At 36.8% G+C, this 20,388-nt stretch overlaps 1 protein-coding gene across 1 annotated transcript in view; it reads right to left on the reverse strand.

The window, feature by feature from the left end:
• LOC128994296 (nucleosome-remodeling factor subunit NURF301) overlaps positions 1-20,388 on the reverse strand; it is a 164,464-nt gene that overhangs the window by 107,967 nt on the left and 36,109 nt on the right. Inside the window, exons 7-17 of the mRNA XM_054418767.1 lie at positions 19,953-20,057; positions 19,354-19,539; positions 18,086-18,268; positions 14,700-14,921; positions 13,380-13,528; positions 6,320-6,464; positions 5,986-6,174; positions 5,570-5,757; positions 4,479-4,839; positions 973-1,810; positions 162-333 (exon numbers count right to left, since the gene is read on the reverse strand). Of these exons, the coding sequence (XP_054274742.1) occupies positions 162-333; positions 973-1,810; positions 4,479-4,839; positions 5,570-5,757; positions 5,986-6,174; positions 6,320-6,464; positions 13,380-13,528; positions 14,700-14,921; positions 18,086-18,268; positions 19,354-19,539; positions 19,953-20,057 (2,738 nt within the window). The remainder of the gene's footprint in view (positions 1-161; positions 334-972; positions 1,811-4,478; positions 4,840-5,569; positions 5,758-5,985; positions 6,175-6,319; positions 6,465-13,379; positions 13,529-14,699; positions 14,922-18,085; positions 18,269-19,353; positions 19,540-19,952; positions 20,058-20,388) is intronic.

Raw genomic sequence — 20,388 nt, forward strand, 5'->3', positions numbered from 1 at the left:
CAGTACCCATGTACAAGACTATCAGATTCAGTACCGACATTTTCTTGGATCCGCCATCACTACAAATAGTGTTGTTCGTCAGGCTGAGAAAGTGTGTTTGGGTTGTTAATAAGATTATATAAATTGGTAAGTCATTATTTGGAAAGAAAGATAAAAATCACCTTTCCTCTGGTGGATGAACAAGAGTATACCCGATTGTCCTCTGTTTTCACTTCGGTTTTGATAGAACTGATGAGAGTACCTTTGGCCGTCACCTCTTTACCAGGTTCCGTCTTTACTGTCACAGAGGCATGTTGATTTTTAGTTTCAGTTACACTTCCTTGCCCCTTTCCCCTGTAAACCAGTAGAAATTGGTCAATGGATAAGAAGCATAGATTATCTTTTTGCTATTAATAAGGTAATCATAAAACTGAGCCTAACTTGAGATTTGATTTGCACAGTGTTTGTTTATGTTCAAATGTATGGCTAGATCATGTAAATGAAATGGTGTTACCAATATGTGTTAGTCTATATATTTTTAGTACTGTAAAAGGCCATTTTAACTAAGATGAAATTAGCAGCAATTTAATGTCCAAGATATTAAAGGTTTAAAGGTTTTCTATGCACAAAACATTATAAAATGGCAAATAGCTAAATACTCTGTGAAAATTACCACAAAAAAGGCACAAGATTGCTGGAAGAAATGAAAAGATGTGCTTTAGTGGTGGCAATCAACAGTGAATTGTGGACAGTTAGTTGCTTAAAACCCAGGATTAATTAAACATGAGTCCTTAAAGGTTGAAAATACTATTATAGAAAACAGCTGCATCCAGTTTTGAATGGTCAATAAGGGATTAATACTTCTCTTAAAATGAGACTAGCAAAAAATATCTATTTCATAACCGTTTAAACAAACATTATCATAAACTGATTCTATCAAACTTTTAAAATTAATAATGCCAACATTTAATTAGACAAAATGTTCTAACTTACATGATAGTTTTAGAGTGTTCAGATGAAACTGATTCAGTAGTTCTAAAACTCTTGATCACACCGTCTACTGTAGTAACTTGCTGAGTAGAAGTAGTGGTGGTCGTTGTGGTAGTTGTTACCACCACTTTTTCATTTGCACCCTCACTTTTGACTATCCTTCGTGATTTATCACAAACACTTACACCACACTTATCACTGGTCATTATGTCCACTTCTTCACCAATATCTTCTGAATTATGTTTACTTACACTGCTTTGAGAATTATCATCAGAAAGAACCGATGAAATGAACTGTTTATCTAAATTTGAATTTGAATCATTAAAAACAGTAAAGTCTGAACATCTTGATGAATCTTGCAAGAGATCGTTATCAGGTACTTTAACACCGGGGCCAGCGTCACATGAAGAAGTATCTTGAATTATATTAGGATCTTCATTCGATATTTCTTGATCAGCTGTTGATATAGAGTCCATAGATTGATTGTCATAGACAGCCTCGTTAACTTCCATCGGTTCTTCTTTGACGTCTGGTTTTGAAGTATCTTCGGAAGTACTAACTTCAACTTCTGAGGTAATCTCTACTTCATTAAATACATCATTTCCAAGCAAGTCTGGTGTAACAGGTTCTAACTTTGGACTGATTACTTCAGATTCTATTTTTTTCTCTACTTTAACCTGTGGGATGTGATCAATCACGGGTTTTCTCTCTAAAACCTCTCTCAATTTCTCAGACATATTATTTATATTGACAGTTTCTGATGTAGAACTAGACATATTCATATTTTTTATCAAACTAGATTTGTTTTCAGATTTAAAATCCTCTTCCTGGTTCACTGGATCTAAAAAGATAAAAAATTTTAAAATACTAATAAATTACTGTAATTACAAATTTGGCAATAAATCATTCAAGGATTATTTATGTATAATGGAACCTCAAGGTAATGAAGGGGAGGGAGGCCACGGATAACTGGAACCTCTAATCCAACATGTAAAAAAATCCATTAAGAAAACACAATAAATGCTTTATTTATATACAAGAAAACAGATATTGATGGCATTAGTTGCATTTTTACATCACAAAATAAATATTAATGTCAACCAATATTATTTTATAGGCTATTAAAAGAAAAATATGTTACAATTCAATAACTTTAAATACATATATTTATTTAAAGAAAAAGGTTTACATCAAAGGAGTCTGTCAGAGTAATTTGTTTTGACTTTGTTGTTCTTCGTTTGTCACAAAGTACGATATCATCTTGACTCTCAAGATACTCCAACAAGCACTCCATATGATTCAGTGCTACACCGAGAGTTATTTTGGGGCAACAACAAACTAAAAAAAATTGTGTTTTAAGTTTGTTACAACCACGTAGAAACATTTCTCAAAGGACGCTTGATAGTAGAGGGCGCCCATGGCTAGACCTTCATTTTGTGTCTAATACTTATTTTCAAACGTGAAATAATTTTGTTTGAGAACGTTTTTGGTATGATTAACCAACTCGTGTTTAGCCTTAATTGATAAGGACAAGTTTTTATCTAAATTAGATTCAAGTATGTCAATGATTTCTTCAACGGATACGTTTGTGAATAAATTTACGTCACATGAGGCTTAAGGATAGGAACCTTTTAGTTTGATTTTACAGAGTTGATTCACTACATCAATGGTGTTCTTAACACTGTGGTCGCTGGCTAAGGCAGTTGTCTCCTTCGTAATTATTTTGTCAAGTTTCTGAGCGATTTTATAAGCTGGTGATCGTCTAAAATTTATTATATAAATTTGAAATTAACCTTGAATCAAAACTCTACAGAAAACCTACAACAGACAGCTGCTTACAATAGTTTTGACCACATACTATTATCCATACCACTTATTCAAGAAAATTACAAGGAAATAAATAGTTTGAAAAACATTGCAGTTTACAATGGATATAAAAACTCTCTCATTGATAAACTCATCAGAAAGCATAAAAATAAAACAAAAAAGATTCCAGTACCCAGAAACAAAAAATATGTCTGTGCTGAATTTGGAGTGGTACTCAATAACACCTTGAGAAAGGAAATGGGAAAGAACGATGTACAAGTTGCATACAAAACATCCATTAAATTATCTTGTATGTTCAAAGAAAGGAAAAACAACACCTTCTGATAAAGTGAACAATTCAGGCATTTACAAAATCAAATGCAACGATATAGGCCAAACTGCTCATTCTTTTGTGTAAGTTATAATTATATATCTTGACAAATTCATCTATGGATGAAAGCGCTTTGTAAAATTTTAACTTTCTGACAACCTGAAGATGTGCCTCAGCGGCATGAAACAGCTGTAGTTGATGCTAACTACAACACGGACCGTTTCCTTTTGACGCAAAAAGGTAACATAGGCCATTATATTGACAATTTTATGTCGTTATCTTTATACCCTTTTTACAAGAGCTGTTATTATCATAATTTTATAGGCCTACTTTTTTATGGTTATCAAATGTTTTATCATGTTACAAATTATTTAATTTCAACTTTGGAACCCAAGCTATACAAGTGCTTCTCTTCTGAAATAGGTAGCACTACAAAAAGTAATAAAGGTTAATGACCTAAAATATAATGACTGTGCAATATTGTATTTTGTTGATGTAAACATGTAAATTGAGACATTAACGTTTATTTACAAAGTATTACAGTGTTTTATTAGTTTTATATCTATCTTGAACTTTTTAATAACCTCAATATTAATTTATTAAGTACTTGAACGTAATCCGAATCTTCCAATATCCAGTTTTGACTTATTCAAAATTAAATTCCACAATCCTCCCACCTCTAGTTTAAATGCAATATGAATATGATAACTACCATAGTTTAAAACTGTTTTGTATTTTAATTCCCTTTCCTGTTTGATGGTGTTTTGGGGATTACCACAGTTTCATGTATCCAAGAAGCCTCAACACTGCTTTATTCTGGTTGATCAGGAGTTGAGTGACCACAGTTGATCCACTGCTCGGTTAATCTGCCCTCAATAATTAATCAAGGTTACTTCTGTATCAACAGACTTATTTGTTGGTTAAAAAAACTAAGGGTTTGTTGTTTAAAAAGATTTATTTCAATTGCTTTAAAAAAATACACAACCTACCCCAAACCTGTTGTAATCGATATTTACCAATTGATTTACAGTCCCCACAGGCTTTGAAATATCCTTTATGTTTTAAAGTTATTGAAATAACTTTGGTGATGTTGGGAGTTGAATATTATAATAATATTCCCTATAGGGTGGAGAGGGGCTGATTTATATTTAGTGGTTTTAAACTGTATGCCTTTGTTAGTATCAAAATAGCGAAATAGCTATTAAAGCCCTATAGGGGAAATTCGCTAATATACCCAAACACTCGTAATTGTGGTTGTAGTGAAACAATATGGACATAAAATATATTTATAGATATAAAGCTACAAAAACTCTATTTCACCAAAATAATGTACAGTAATTTATACCATTACGTAAAAAATATAACAACTTACCTTTTTTCATTTCATCTCCTTTGTTTGTAGAGACCAAGTTGTTATTGTTGCGTGTATTGTTGGCTTTCCGCAGCAATAAGAGCAACTCTTTGCGAAGTCGCATGCGCTGAGAACAGACAGGGGAATAACATCTGCTGGAATCTTTCTCTGAGCAGTTCTGACCGTAGCACCGCAACTCCCGACTCATCTTCTGAAGAGCTTCGTAATGGCATTTGATGGTTGCCACTCGTCTCCCGATAGTTCCTAATAGTGTCTTGTTATTGTTATTATTGCTAGTCCTTATCACTCCTTCCACCAGTTTTAATTCTCTTGGCAATTTCAATTCAGGTTTCTTTGTTTCTTGTTTGGACATTGTTAAGCCCTGGAATGAGGAAAAATAAAACATTATTAAATATAATAATAATAATAATAATAATAATAATATCACTTTATTGTCATAAAACATTTCACATTTCCAGCAAAGCTGGTGAAACAGATGACATTGTCATTTCTTAGCTAACAAAAATAAAAATTAAAACTAAGGATTAAAATTAAACTAGTCACTTTTTAAAAAACAGTCATTTAAATACTCTTCTATTGTATAATATTTCTTTTGTATAAGGAATGTTTTTAATTCTTTCTTAAACTTTACAATGCTATTGATATTTTTAAAATGAGCAGGTAGACCGTTGTAAAGCCTCAGACTCATGTAGTACGGCGATCTTTCATACAGGCATAGCCGATGTCTTGGATACTGCAAATTATTTTTTGAACGTGTTTGGTATTGATGAATAAATTGATTGTCTATAAATAATTGTGCATTACTCTTGAAGTATACCAGAATTTTATGAATATACTTATTATTTATTACCATATATATCTTACTTATATTTATAATCTTACTTATATATATTATTTATACGGAATATGAACTGATTCATAAAAAACATGTACTAAATTTAAATTATACAAACTGATTCATAAACAACATGTACTAAATTAAAACATTTATAGTCGAGTTGGAGTATGCTGTTATTACATACAAGGCTGAGGTTTATAAACTTAGTCCTTCATTACCGTTAATATAGTTTTTAAATAAAAACATACTTTACCTTTTGGGCTAGATTTCTTTCTTCAATTACTTTGAGGTGTGATCTCCTTGCAAGAAAATCATCAAGTTTTGACTTCTTTGCAACTTTTGGGTAATGTAACCGCCCAGGAGTTGTTAAAGCTTTTGAAATATCAATTTCTTCAAATTCAGTTATTGGAGCAAACACTTTCAGATTTTTAAGTCCAGCATCTGAAAGAAAAACATTGGTACTGTCCATAAATCTCTCTTCACCCAAACACAAAGAATACTAACTCCTCCTAAACTATTTGTTTGTTTTTTTTTTTTTTTTGTTTAAGGATGTTTTATTTAAAGATTGACACTGTTTGTTTTCAAAGCAAAGACCTTGCTGATTTTTTTAAGCAAAGTGTTAATGAGTTTTAAAGTTTTAAGTTTATTTATTAATTTAATCATACTTACTTTCTTTTTTCAAGTTATTCCTTCCTGTTTCTTTTTTCTCATCTAAATCTAGACTCTCGGTATTGTCCTTCTCTTCATTGCTTGGTTCACAAGGCTCTTTGTCATTCCCTTCTTCTTCTTTTAGTCTCTTATCCTCAAGAAACTTGTATGTGCTGGGGTCAACCGAGAGGATTTTAACACCTTTATCATCTAAAAAAATGTTGCAAACTAGAATGTGATTGAATGAAATTTGAATGAAGATGCCTAGAACTAAATTGAAGTTCTTAAATATTCTATGAGAACTATGAAACATTTGTGTTGCAATACATGTTCCCGCAACAATAGGTTGACTTACCTTTGACTCGCACCATGTATTTCTGAGGACCTGCTCTGAGGCCACAAGTTCTATGGTCCAGTAGCTTGTAGTTTCTACTGCCCGAGAGCCATAGCCATCCCCATTGCCCATGCACTCTGTACTCCTCGCCTTTTTGTTTCCACACCTGAAAGTATTATTAAAGATAATTTAACTGCCATATGCCACTTCTGACCTTTGCTGCTGTTTAAATGTTTCTCTGGTATCTTAAATGTGACCACTCCTTGTAGGTGCAGTACTAATAAATACTTTGATAAATAGATCTTGGGATAACAATATTACTTCCAGAATCAACAGACAACTAATTATTATTAGTCTAATCCTAATCCTATCCTACCTACTAAATTATAAATGTGAAAGCATTGATGTTTGTGTATAACTCTTAAGTTAAAGTCATTATGTGAACACTACTGGATTGATTGATCTGATATTTTGCAGAGGGGTACTTGATAGTCTTGAAAACACATAGGCATATTAAAGTTGTGAAAACCCCATAGGGCCATGCCCTACAGGGGTTCAAAGTTTCCATGTTATTCTTATGATTATTCATATTTAAAAGGAATTAAAGAATTTTGCCAGCTGTTTAAAATAAACAAGTTGGTTCTACGATATTTCATAGCACTAAAAAGTTACAAGGTTTATAGGGATGGACGGGTCCCGAAATTTCGGGAATTTTTCGGGAAAAAAATATTCCCGATTATCGGGATGGGATTACATTTTAATCGGGAATTTTTCGGGACGGGATTACATTTTAATCGGGAATTTTTCGGGACGGGATTTGGTCCGATCATCGGCGATTTGCCGCTTCGCGAGTGCCGATGACGCCGCTATAGCGAGCGCAGGAGACGAAGTCATTTCGACGATCGCGCCGTGACCGCGGAGTCCTACCGACGATCGTGCTGTGACCGCGGAGACATGCCAACGATCATGCCGTGACCGCGAGTCATACCGGCGATCACCCCGTGACAGCCAGGGTGTCTAGTTTATTTCCATTATAAAATTCAAGACTAATTCCAGACTTTTCAAGACTAATTCCAAATTTTTCAAGACTAGTTTTTTCAACAATTAGTGCGTGTTGATACCAAAATGTACCGATTCTCGATTCTTGATACCGATACCAATTTTTATAGCTTAACCAAATTTTCTGAATAATACTACACCAACCCCTGTCTTTGTCATAAAGTAGTATTATGATAATGTGGTGTTTTAAAGTAAAGAAATAATGCAGCAATAACAAATTCTAACTAGCAAATTTGTTTTTTTTATATCATGAAATCTTCCACGTACCGTACGTTTAGACATCATCATTGACTGCAGCGGTTACAGAAACGTGATCGCCGTCGTCCGCGATCACGGCAAAATCATGAACATTTCTCGCGGCCTTGTAGACATCAATGACATCAACGTCGTATCCCGCTGTCTCAGAAACGTCATCGTCATCGTCCGCGATCGCGGTAAAATCATGAACATTTCCCGCGGCCGTGTAGACATCATCGTCGTCTCCCGCGGTCACGGAAACGTCATCGTCGTCTCCCGCGGTCACGGAAACGTCATCGTCATCTCCCGCGGTCACGGAAACGTCATCGTCGTCGTCCGCGATCGCGACAAACTCATGAACATTACCTGCGGCCGTGTAGATATCATCGTCGTCTCCCGCGGTCACGGAAACGTCATCGTTATCTCCCGCGGTCACGGAAACGTCATCGTCGTCGTCCGCGATCGCGGCAAAATCATAAACATTTCCCGCGGCCGTGTAGACATCATCGTCGTCTCCCGCGGTCACGGAAACGTCATCGTCATCTTCCGCTATCACGGCAAAATCATGAACATTTCCCGCGGCCGTGTGGACATCACCGTCATCTCCCGCGGTCACGGAAATGTTATCGTCATCGTCCGCGATCACGACAAAATCATGAACATTTCCCGCGGCCGAGCAAATATTATCGTCGTCTCCCACGGCCACGGAAACGTCATCGTCGTCTCCCGCGATCGTGACAAAATCATGAACATTTCCCGCGGCCGAGGCCGAGCAGATATCATCGTCGTCTCACGCGGTCACGGAAACGTCATCGTAGTCTGCCGCTGTCACGGAAACGTCATCGTCGTCTCCCGCTGTCACGGAAACGTCATCGTCATCTCCTGCGGTCACGGAAACGTCATCGTCGTCGTCCGCGATCGCGGAAAAATCATGAACATTTCCCACGGCTGTTTAGACATCACCGTCATCTCCCGCGGTAAGGGAAATGTTATCGTCATCGTCCGCGATCACGGCAAAATCATGAAAATTTCCCGCGGCCGTGTAGACATCAATGACATCAACGTCGTATCCCGCTGTCTCAAAAAACGTCATCATCATCGTCCGCGATCGCGGTAAAATCATGAACATTTCCCGCGGCCGTGTAGACATCATCGTCGTCTCCCGCGGTCACGGAAACGTCATCGTCGTCTCCCGCGTTCACGGAAACGTCATCGTCATCTCCCGCGGTCACGGAAACGTCATCGTCGTCGTCCGCGATCGCGACAAACTCATGAACATTACCTGCGGCCGTGTAGATATCATCGTCGTCTCCCGCGGTCACGGAAACGTCATCGTTATCTCCCGCGGTCACGGAAACGTCATCGTCGTCGTCCGCGATCGCGGCAAAATCATAAACATTTCCCGCGGCCGTGTAGACATCATCGTCGTCTTCCGCGGTCACGGAAACGTCATCGTCATCTTCCGCTATCACGGCAAAATCATGAACATTTCCCGCGGCCGTGTAGACATCATCGTCGTCTCCCGCGGTCACGGAAACGTCATCGTCATCTCCCGCGGTCACGGAAACGTCATAGTCGTCGTCTACGATCGCGGCAAAATCATGAACATTTCCCGCGGCTGTTTAGACATCACCGTCATCTCCCGCGGTCACGGAAATGTTATCGTCATCGTCCGCGATCACGACAAAATCATGAACATTTCCCGCGGCCGAGCAAATATTATCGTCGTCTCCCACGGCCACGGAAACGTCATCGTCGTCTCCCGCGATCGTGACAAAATCATGAACATTTCCCGCGGCCGAGCAGATATCATCGTCGTCTCACGCGGTCACGGAAACGTCATCGTAGTCTGCCGCTGTCACGGAAACGTCATCGTCGTCTCCCGCAGTCACGGAAACGTCATCGTCATCTCCTGCGGTCACGGAAACGTCATCGTCGTCGTCCGCGATCGCGGAAAAATCATGAACATTTCCCACGGCTGTTTAGACATCACCGTCATCTCCCGCGGTAAGGGAAATGTTATCGTCATCGTCCGCGATCACGGCAAAATCATGAAAATTTCCCGCGGCCGTGTAGACATCATCGTCGTCTCCCGCGGTCACGGAAACGTCAACGTCATCTCCCGCGGTCACGGAAACGTCATCGTCGTCGTCCGCGATCGTGACAAAATCATGAACATTTCCCGCGGCCGAGCAGATATCATCGTCGTCTCCCGCGGTCACGGAAACGTCATCGTCGTCTCCCGCTGTCACGGAAACGTCATCGTCGTCTCCCGCGGTCACGGAAACGTCATCGTAGTCTCCCGCGGTCACAGAAACGTCATCGTCGTCTCCCGCGGTCACGGAAACGTCATCGTCGTCTCCCGCGGTCACAGAAACGTCATCGTCGTCTCCCGCGGTCACGGAAACGTCATCGTCGTCTCCCACTGTCACAGAAACGTCATCGTAGTCTCCCGCGGTCACAGAAACGTCATCGTCGTCTCCCGCGGTCACGGAAACGTCATCGTCGTCTCCCACTGTCACGGAAACGTCATCGTCGTCTCCCGCGGTCACGGAAACGTCATCGTCGTCTCCCACTGTCACAGAAACGTCATCGTCGTCTCTCGTGGTTTCGGAAACGTCATCGTCGTCGTCCACTATCGCGGCAAAATCGTGAACATTTCCCGAGGCCGTGTAGACATCATCATTGGCTTTTGCGGTTACGTAAACGCAAGACGACGATCGCGGCAAAATCATGAAAATTCCCGACTTTGAAATCAAATTTAAGACTAAATCCCGACTTTCAAGACCATTTTGAAATTCAATACTAATTCCCGACTTTCCCGATTTTCCCGACTACTAGACACCCTGGACAGCGGAGTCATACCGATGATCGCGCCGTGACCGTGGAGTCTTACCGACGATCGCGCCGTGACCGCGGAGTCCTACCGACGATCGTGCTGTGACCGCGGAGACATGCCAACGATCATGCCGTGACCGCGAGTCATACCGGCGATCACCCCGTGACAGCGGAGTCATACCGACGATCGCGCCGTGACCGTGGAGTCTTACCGACGATCGCGCCGTGACCGCGGAGTCCTATCGACGATCGCGTTGTGACCGTGGAGTCCTACCGACGATCATGCTGTGACCGCGAGTCAAACCGGCGATCACCCCGTGAACGCGGAGTCATACCGACGATCACGACGTGACCGTGGAGTCCCACCGACGATTGCGCCGTGACCATGAGTCATACCGACGATCATCCCGTGACCGCGAGTCATACCGACGATCACCCCGTGACCGCGGTCATTTTGACGATCGCACCGTGACCGTGACCGCGAGTCAAAAGTTTCTATAGGTACCTGTATATTATTACCCATTTTTTTGGTTTTTATAGATCAGCACCACAAACGGTAAAAATTGATTTTGTATGTATTTTTTGGTAATTGCGGTATGACTCAAGACTTTCTTTTCATGCACAGAAAAAATCCCGTCCCGTCCCGTCCCGAAAATCGGGAAGGAAATAAAATTCCCGTCCCGAACTAAAAATTCAATCCCGTCCATCTCTAAAGGTTTACCAACAGGGTAAAACCTATATTAAATATGGCTCACCTGTTGCCGAGCATTATGTTTTTACATAATGAATACAGTAGACTCCCTCTTATCCGGACACCTTTTAACCGGACTACACTCGTCAGAAATTACATCTCTTTAAATGGAAAATTTGTATCAGCACATTGGTTTAACCGGACTAGATCGGCAGGAAGTGGGCAGTACTGAAACCACTGTTCTCGTGGGAAAGATTTAAGACCAGTGATCACGTGTCTAAATACAATGCTCTCCTAAATTTAAGTCGAATATCACAGTAAACAGTCCGTTTTATCGAGTTTTTGGGGACGTCGGTTTAACCGGAAAACCTGTTATCCGGACTGGCCTCGGTCCCAAGGAGTCCGGATAAGAAGGAGTCTACTGTACAGGGTGTCTACTACATTCTGGATAAAAAATTCATGGACAATTCCCGTACATTTAAGGACACTTTGCCGTAACCTTTGTCGGTGTCATTAGGCCTACCGAATAATTTTCCTGATTTGTCAAACTGTATTAATCTTGTTATTAACTGTAGTTGTACCGGTGAAAAGTAAATAATAATAGATAGCCCAAGAGTTAAAAATTTCAAAATAGAAATTTATTGAAAGTAAACAAGCATAGGCCTACCTATACTTTAGGTAAAGCTTTAATAGTGTAACAGAGAAACGCAATCATTGTCTCCTGCAATAGCGACAAATATTTCCATCGGTGACGTAAACTTCATAACATAGCTTATCCGATCCAGGCGGATTAATTTGGCATGATTCGCCCTGGCACAACGTTAGGCTCTCGACTACTTTTGAAAAAAAATCTTCAATGCATATTGTTACTCAGTTCTTAGTACAAAATCATGGTATGGTAAGCGGCTACTAATAAGCAATAAGCACAGAGTAAGATTATTGTATTTTCATTTGCAAAGTTAATATCGACACATAGCAATCATTAGTTGTTTATCTAGGGTCAATTACATTTTCTTAATATATTTTACAGCTCTTTCAAGAATCAAAATACCCAGGCCTAGGCCTAATTATTTAGGAAGGCCTATATAAACTGGTTAACAAACAATGAGGTTATAATAGCAGCAAAGTCACTATCATCATTCTAGTTCATTTAGATATAGATTTAGATAAGATTTAGATAGCTTAAAGCATACAACTCAATAAATAAATATATGGGAAACAAAAAACATTGAAACCTGAATAGCCAACAATATAAGACAAAGATACAGAAAATGCAATGACATAAAATCCAAGCAGGCCTACATAGTGATAAAACATTAATGGAAACAACAATGCTTGTGGTTTTGTCAATTGAAAGATAAAATATCCATAAAAAAGGGGTTAACTTACAAAATAAGACTGTAGATTATTTACATGTTTAATATGAAACCATAAACAGTTTTATGGCACTATAGGCAATGGCACGGCAAATTGAATCTTCAAGCCAAGTACAAGTAAGAAGTGAAATTTAACAGCCATTATAAAGCTATTATTTTCACGATAAAATAGGTTTGGGATCTCATAATAATTCCTCATAATATAATCTCATAATAAGACCTACAGTAGTAATAAAAAAAGAAGTTGTAAAGGAATAAAAGTGATACAACTTTTATGAGCTAGCTAACTGAGTCAACAGTTCTTGGAAGTACTTGACTTGATACTTGATTGTCATGATAAAATATTAATGGGTTTGAGATTGCTAATGGGATTTTTATTGCATAATTACTCTAGTAATAAATTATGAAAATGTAAACAAACATCTGATAAACCTTTTATGTGCTCCTAACCAACTAGCGATCAAGAAAATTATGGCCCATTAAAAATTTAAGGACATAGTCTGGAATTTAAGGACAATTCCCGTACATTTCATGGCCAGTAAAAAATTAAGTACAATTCCCGGTTTTCCCGGATTTCCCGGTTGGTAGACACCCTGTACTGTACTTTAGATGATCAGGAACGCTGACACTTCTGAAAGGCTTGGATCTTTTTTACTTAGGTTAACTTAAATATTACTTATTGTTGTGGCTTGCCCCTGAACTAGTAAGACTTATCCATAGGTTACCAGACCTATAGAGGTTTGTTAAATTTTATTTTGTAATTATTGCTTGCCATCACATTAAAACCTTGGTTGTAGCAACAACTAATTTTGCATAGGGACAAAAAAATCTAAATAATCCTCTGTATAAACTATAAATGATAAAATTGTATAAAGCCTACCTGGTGCTTTAAGCCTAATGTATACTTGACAAAGTTATATGTAAGTCGGTTCCTTTCTTCTTCTTCATCTTTTTCTTTCTTCTCTTTCTTTTCAATTCTTTTCCTGTCTTCCCTCTCAACAGCTGTCAATCTCTGAAGTTTAAAGTGACCTTAACATAAAAATCAATCAATCAATCTACTGGATCAAATTTATAAGAAACGGTACGGTATAGAGACATTTTTGTTTTGTGTATTTGATCACTAGTCAAGAGAGTGTGTGGTAAGCGTATCGGACTTTGAACAACTTTATCCCTGAAAGCGTTTGTTGAGGCATACTCACTTAATGGAAAAATGCCACCAGTGTAGACAAGAAATAATAAACGGTATCAGCAAGCTGACACAGACTTTCTCCCATTAGCTTGTCATCAACTCGTATCATTGGTAAGCGGTGGGAGTAAATATGAGTTTTTATGCTCGAGAAAAATAACGATAGTTCAACAACTTTTAAACCGTAATTTTTACAGCAATGGGGGTTGTACCATTTTGTTTTAGAGTTCAAAGGACCATAGCCTACTAAAATTTAAAAAAAAATCACTCAAGCTGTGTTTTTTAATCAGTTTTTTCTGTCATTTTCTGGGTTATAATGGGAAAATCACTTAAGTTGCAATATCTTTTTAACTGTGATTTTACAGGAATGGAAGTTAGGTAGATTGTTTAGAGTAAACAAGAATATATTAGGCTATACTAAATTTTAACAAAAATCTAAATTTATTCCAGCGAGTTTATTCCAACCAGCATGATTGGATTTTTTGATTGATTTTTTTTATTATAAAAAGAATTTTTCAAATCATAAATTTCAAAAAGAAAACTATAAATTTAAAATTTTACTGTAAATCTTATGGAGGATAAGTAAACTGATGTAGATTGCTTGTTTATAAATAGCCTATATTTTGATAAAATTTTGTAAATAAATTTATTTATTTCATGCCAAACTATTCACATTTTAAATTTTTTTAACTATGATATTGTAGTAGCCAACCTAAGTACTCCCTAAACCTAATGTTATTTAAATGGGAAATATATCTAACACGTTTTATGGAATTTTAGTGGAAATCCGATTTGGCAAATGGAAGTTTTCTGCGGCAGATTCAGCTAGATTACTGGAGGGTTTGGATTATTAAGGTCAAAATTATAAAGGTTTTACAGTATGTATATGGTTCCAAAGAACGTCAAATATATTTTATCAATTAATTTTTAAATATTAAAGTGTAGAGAAGGATACATTAACTATCCTGGCCATTGTGTTAATCACTATTATAAAAATAAAGTCAATCGATTTACCCAATTGATCGCTCCAAACAGGTGCATACACCACAGGTTTTATGCATGCCTGTAAAACAATGATGGCCCGTGCAAAGTCACGTGCATTGACACATGAACTGACGGCCGTGATCCAAGGTTTTCGCAGCTGCGGCCAGTTGACATGCATAAACGCACTTTGTATGTTGTTTTCTAAGGACAACATTGTCTGACGCAGAGTGTTAACCAGCTGTGCTCTACTGCCTGCAAACACAAATACAAGAAATAGATCACAAGTCATAACAAAGACATTTATTAAAAAGTTACACTATCTTCATCTGCAATCCTTTATTTGCCTGACACTATGAAATAGTTGTGTAAAAACAACTGCTACATTTAGACAGTTCTCTCGGAATATTACTCAGAAAATTTAATTATACAAGGCCAGCCTCCGTTGTAATTCATATCCCCAACTACAGTCCAACCTCAGTATAACGAATCTGAAGGGACCGAACTGAATATTCGTTATATCAAGGATTTCGTTAAAACGAGGTTCGTTATATAGAGGTTAGGTTTGCAGGAATTTCGCTAAGTTGAGGTTCAGAACCAGCATCCGTCAAAATAGGTCGGGATTCGACCTCATTAAAATACAATTAAAGTAGCATAGGCTACAATACTTTACAGTTCAGTGTTTACATTGTACAGTAGAACCTAAATTATCCGGCATAATAAAGGGGAGGGATCTTGAATATTGCGCAACAATGGCATTGACCTTGGTACAGGTTAAAAACTGTAAGTTTAAAATCACAGCTTGATCTAACCCTCCTAAAACCTAGCCAAAAACTGTATTGCGTAGTCATAAACCATGTAAAGAACAAAACAAAACAGTAGAAAGTTTTGCAAGCTACTGCTCGTGATAGGCCGGTAGGCTACTTACAGTAAGTACGGTACAGTACTGATTTATCACAACAGAGGAATGTCAATAATAATCATCAACTATTATAGGTGTTGCTAGTTGAAACAAATCGTATTGAAAACAATAAATTATTAGATAGGCTAAGTCATTATAAAAGTGTATAATCATAGCCAACTTAAGGATGATTAAAATATTAAAAATAAAATTAAAAGGAATGTTACAATAACGATGTTGCTATATTTCTCTTTGGTTTTGTTTTTATATTCTTTCTTAGGTTTCTCTTTATCCAAAAATTGTACAATTCACCATAGTTATCCCATATCGCCCAATCACAACTTACTAAACATTACGTCGTCATCAGTTATCAGTGAATGAAATCAGTTCTCAGTTGCAACATAGCGCGCGCAACGACAGCAGACAAAGTTGTAAAACGGAGCAGACGAATGTTAGCGCAAGCGATGACGTGACCTTTCCATTTCATTTGATAAAGAAACAGATTTTCCCAAAACAATAATTGGGTGGGGGATTTGTTATATCGAGGGAAAGACGTAGACAATTCGTTATGCAGAGGTTAAATTCGCAATGTAGAGGTTCTGACAACAGGGTGTCTAGTTTATTTCCATTATAAAATTCAAGACTAATTCCAGACTTTTCAAGACTAATTCCAGATTTTTCAAGACTAGTTTTTTCCACAATTAGTGGGTGTTGAAACCAAATTGTATCAATTCTCGATTCTTGATATCGATACCAATTTTGATAGCTTAACCAAATTTTCTAAATAATACTACACCAACTATTTGTCATAAAGTAGTATTATGATAATGTGGTGTTTAAAAAAGTAGGGATGGTCAAGTCTCGAAATTTCGGGAAATTTTAAATCTCGTTACACGAGACGAGATTTCTTTTTGGCCGAGATTTTTATCGAGACGAGAATAAAAAAAAATAAAAAAATTTAAATTTAAAATCGCCTGCAGAAAGTCAATGCAAAACCCGCAATACAGGAGCGTGTTGTAGTTGCGTTTCCTTTGCGAAGGCGTTCTTATTTAATTAATTCTTTAAATGTAAATATTACTTTAATTATTTAAATAATATTACTTAAATAACATTTGAGAAGTTTTGTTAAGTGTAAGCAGTGTGAGGAATGTTTTATTACTATAAAAAGTCAAAACAAGTAACTATTTTATAAAAATTAATATTGCTTTTATTTTATGATTTATTTTATTTTAGGATAAGTTGAACTCTATCCTAACTGATATCACTATGTTTTCTAATCGTAGGCATTTTTAATAAGTTAGGCGTGATTAATAAAAAAATGTTATGCTGATGTTTTTTAATAAAATATTGTAAATATTCTTGCCTATTATCGTTTTTTTTTTTTGTATTTAAACAGTCATCTAACAATGTTACAAAATGACAGATATTTTGTGGATCCGATCGGGCGTCGGTTCTAGCTCAGATCCGGCGGATCCGGTAGTCCGATATCCGGATCCGACCATCACTAATAATAATGAATGTTCCCTTTAACAGGAAAGTACCAAAAGTTACAACTAAAACTTATCATAAGTTATAATGCACATTCTTCAAATAAGGTATAGTTAAATATGTATAACAGTCCAGCCCAGATAGATATTTCCCAAAATCTTTAAACTTTTAGGATTTAAAACTTATTACATGAAAACTATTCTTCAAAACAAGCTTGACACCAGCTTAAACAAAAATCTCAGACTCCCACACATCTAATTGACAGGTCAATTTCTGTAAGAGAGCCCAATTTTTAACCGTCCAGTATGTTTAAACAAAGTTTTTCCATTAATTCAATAGTTATATGTTATTTTATTTGTGATTTTCAACATCAAAATCCATGTAGATTTATTGTTTAAACACAAAACCAATATCAAAACTATCAGAGATTGTTTATTGTAGTAGACATGGGTGTCCACATATCTTTTTATAAGGAGGCCGGATGATCTGGAGGTACTGAATAACCCCCAGTGAAGAGAGGGCATAATAATACTCTACTTACAACTGAGGCACAAATTGTTAATTTTATGCATTTTTGCGCCTAAATTTGCTTTGTCAATTCATTGTTTTTTAATCGTTTAATTTATTTAACTTTAGTTATTACTGAACAATCTGTAAAAAATATGCTTAACGTGGGGTCTCATTGGGGAGGGAGGGAGGCTCGAGCCCCCCCTAGCCCATATGGATTGGTGCCTGTGGGATTAGATTTTATTTTTCTTTAGCACACAATGAACCTGTGAGCTGGATAGGTGAAAGTTTTACAATACCAGTGTCCCAAGTAACTCCAGAACTGACGTGTTTAATTGATCCCCACACAAAATCATATCCAATAATACCTTACTGACAGACAAAGAAAATCAATTTGGTTATACTGGAGAGTTTTCAGCGCTTGGTAAATTATTGTTTAGGTGATTTCTTCATTGTGAACAAGATCGCTAAATAATTAACACCTACTAACATCACCAAGATTCAAGACTATTCGTATACACACCGTAGTAAGCACCAGCCCACTTGAACTCTGATGCCTGCGTGAGTGAGAACTTATGAGACAAATGCCTCTTTTTATCTCTCTCTTCGTTGCGCTGTTGTTTGTTTAAAGCTGCAATGTTGGTGCTATATTGATTTACATAAGTTTTAAAACCATTCTCCATTCCAAGTTTAAAAAGATGAGTTCCTGAAACAAAACAACAAAAAGTTAATCAGAATGCGATCTTTTAGACATCAACTTAAGAAAAATTTCCAATTAAGAATATAGTTAAGGAAACTAATTAAGTGATTACCTTTAGTGAAAGAGAAAAATTCAGTTGTGTAATCGAGATAGGTAACCAAAAGAAATACCCCCGCCGCAGCAAACCTGCAGACTAAGCGAATTTCCATTTCCCTAAATGGATTTACACTAAAATGTCTCCTTAAAAATATCACATTTATTCCCTATTTAAATAGAATCAGTTTAAAACATACTTAGGTTTGCTGCAACAGGGAGGGTAAAAGTGTTTTTTTATGTAAAATGTTAATAGTTAGTAAGAAATAAAAACATTTTCCAAATTTGGGCAAAATATGTTTATAAACAAGCAAACTACAACAGTTTACTTATTCTCCATAAGAATAACATGGGAATTTTAAATTTACAATTTTTTGGAATTTTCTCCGTAACCATTAGGCGCATTATAACGCTTCAATATACTAAATTATTTGTTTTTTTAAGCTCTACAAAATAGTTTCGAAAGAAATTGCAAAATTTTATGTTTTTTGGGTCAAAAATGGGAAAAACCCATTTTTACCCCATAAAAGCCCCCATAAACCCCCGTTCCCATGGTCCGATCATGCTGGTGCGCGAACTCGTTCGAATAAACGTAGGTTTACACGTTTGTACCAAATTTCATCAAAATCGGATCATTTTTGCTCGAGTTATCGCGCTAACGGACACATATATATATATATGTATATATATATATATATATATAAATATATATATATATATATGAATTTGAATGGATGGTGTTTTTGACCTCTAGGGACCTCAAAACGAAAAAAAAAATCGGTCCCGGGTCCAGGTCTTACCGTGAGTACTACGGTAATAGCTTATTCCCTATATGGGAAATTCGCTAAAACATGCAAATATTTTTATATTCCTTAAAATGTTTACATCAAAATATAACTTACATTCTTTCATTTCCAATTTTAGCAACAAATTGACGTACTCAGAGTTTAATCATTATCATACAATTGTTTTTTAAGTTGACTTTAGACTGTAGGTACCTGAGGCAATCTGCTGAGCCTTGAGCCTAGTCAGCCTACTGCCTGACTCTGTGTCAGGAGTAGATGGATCCTTGCGTTCTCCCACCTTGTCCCCAGCAGCACTTCTCCTCTTCAGATCATCTATGTTAAAGGTTCTTGGCTGTAAGGATCCTGTCTTGGACCTTGTAACAATTATGTGTTTCTTACCTAAGGAAATATAATGAAATTTTAATAAGTATTTAAAATATGTACCGTAGAAAGTTAACAAAAATCTTAAATCACATATTGATCTTTGCTTTTAGGATTTTTGTGAGGATAGCAGGCTTACCTGAATGGGAAAAAGTCCAAACTGGCACAAAACATTAGAATATTTCACTGTCACTGATATCATTTTCAACTAAGGCTCTCTTTTCCTTGGTTGAAAACGCTATCATTGACAGAGAAAAATTATAATTTTTTGTGTTTATAATGTAAAGTTGTGTGTCTATTGTGCCAGTTTAAACTTTTTTCCATTCAGGTAAGCCTGCTATCCTCAAAAAAGTCCTAAAATCCTAGGCCCTTGTTCTCTATGTTACATCCTTAACCTCATATTTATCTTTGTTTTTAAAACACGATCATACCGTCTTTTCCAATTTTTGTGAATCCTTCTTCTGAATCATTTGGAGATGAATCAGTTTCATCATCGTCCTCCATCTTATCAGCCTGAGATCCATCCCCAGATGAAACTGAAAAACACAAGCTCAACTAAAACATCTATTTGAAAATGTACTTGGTAAAGTGTACTTTGAAAATGTACTTGAAAATTGACAAATTGTCAAATACCCAAAATAATGCTTCTAAAATATACAGGTCATAAAATGTCAAAACGCTAAAAGCCTGAAAGATGATTTTGCATGGACTTCTTCGGGGAAGTATTCATTTGCTGAATTAATAACACCATTATGTATTTTATGACGATTGTTAATGCAAATATTGTGAAATGTCTACAACAATAAATTGATTAGATTTGATTTAATTCAATTTTAGTTATAGAATACTAAAATGGACTAGTATAGT

Source organism: Macrosteles quadrilineatus, unplaced genomic scaffold (assembly GCF_028750875.1).
Source record: "Macrosteles quadrilineatus isolate MER2022 unplaced genomic scaffold, UCM_ALF_1.0 Scaffold_1__1_contigs__length_201487025, whole genome shotgun sequence".
Classification (NCBI taxonomy): domain Eukaryota; kingdom Metazoa; phylum Arthropoda; class Insecta; order Hemiptera; family Cicadellidae; genus Macrosteles; species Macrosteles quadrilineatus.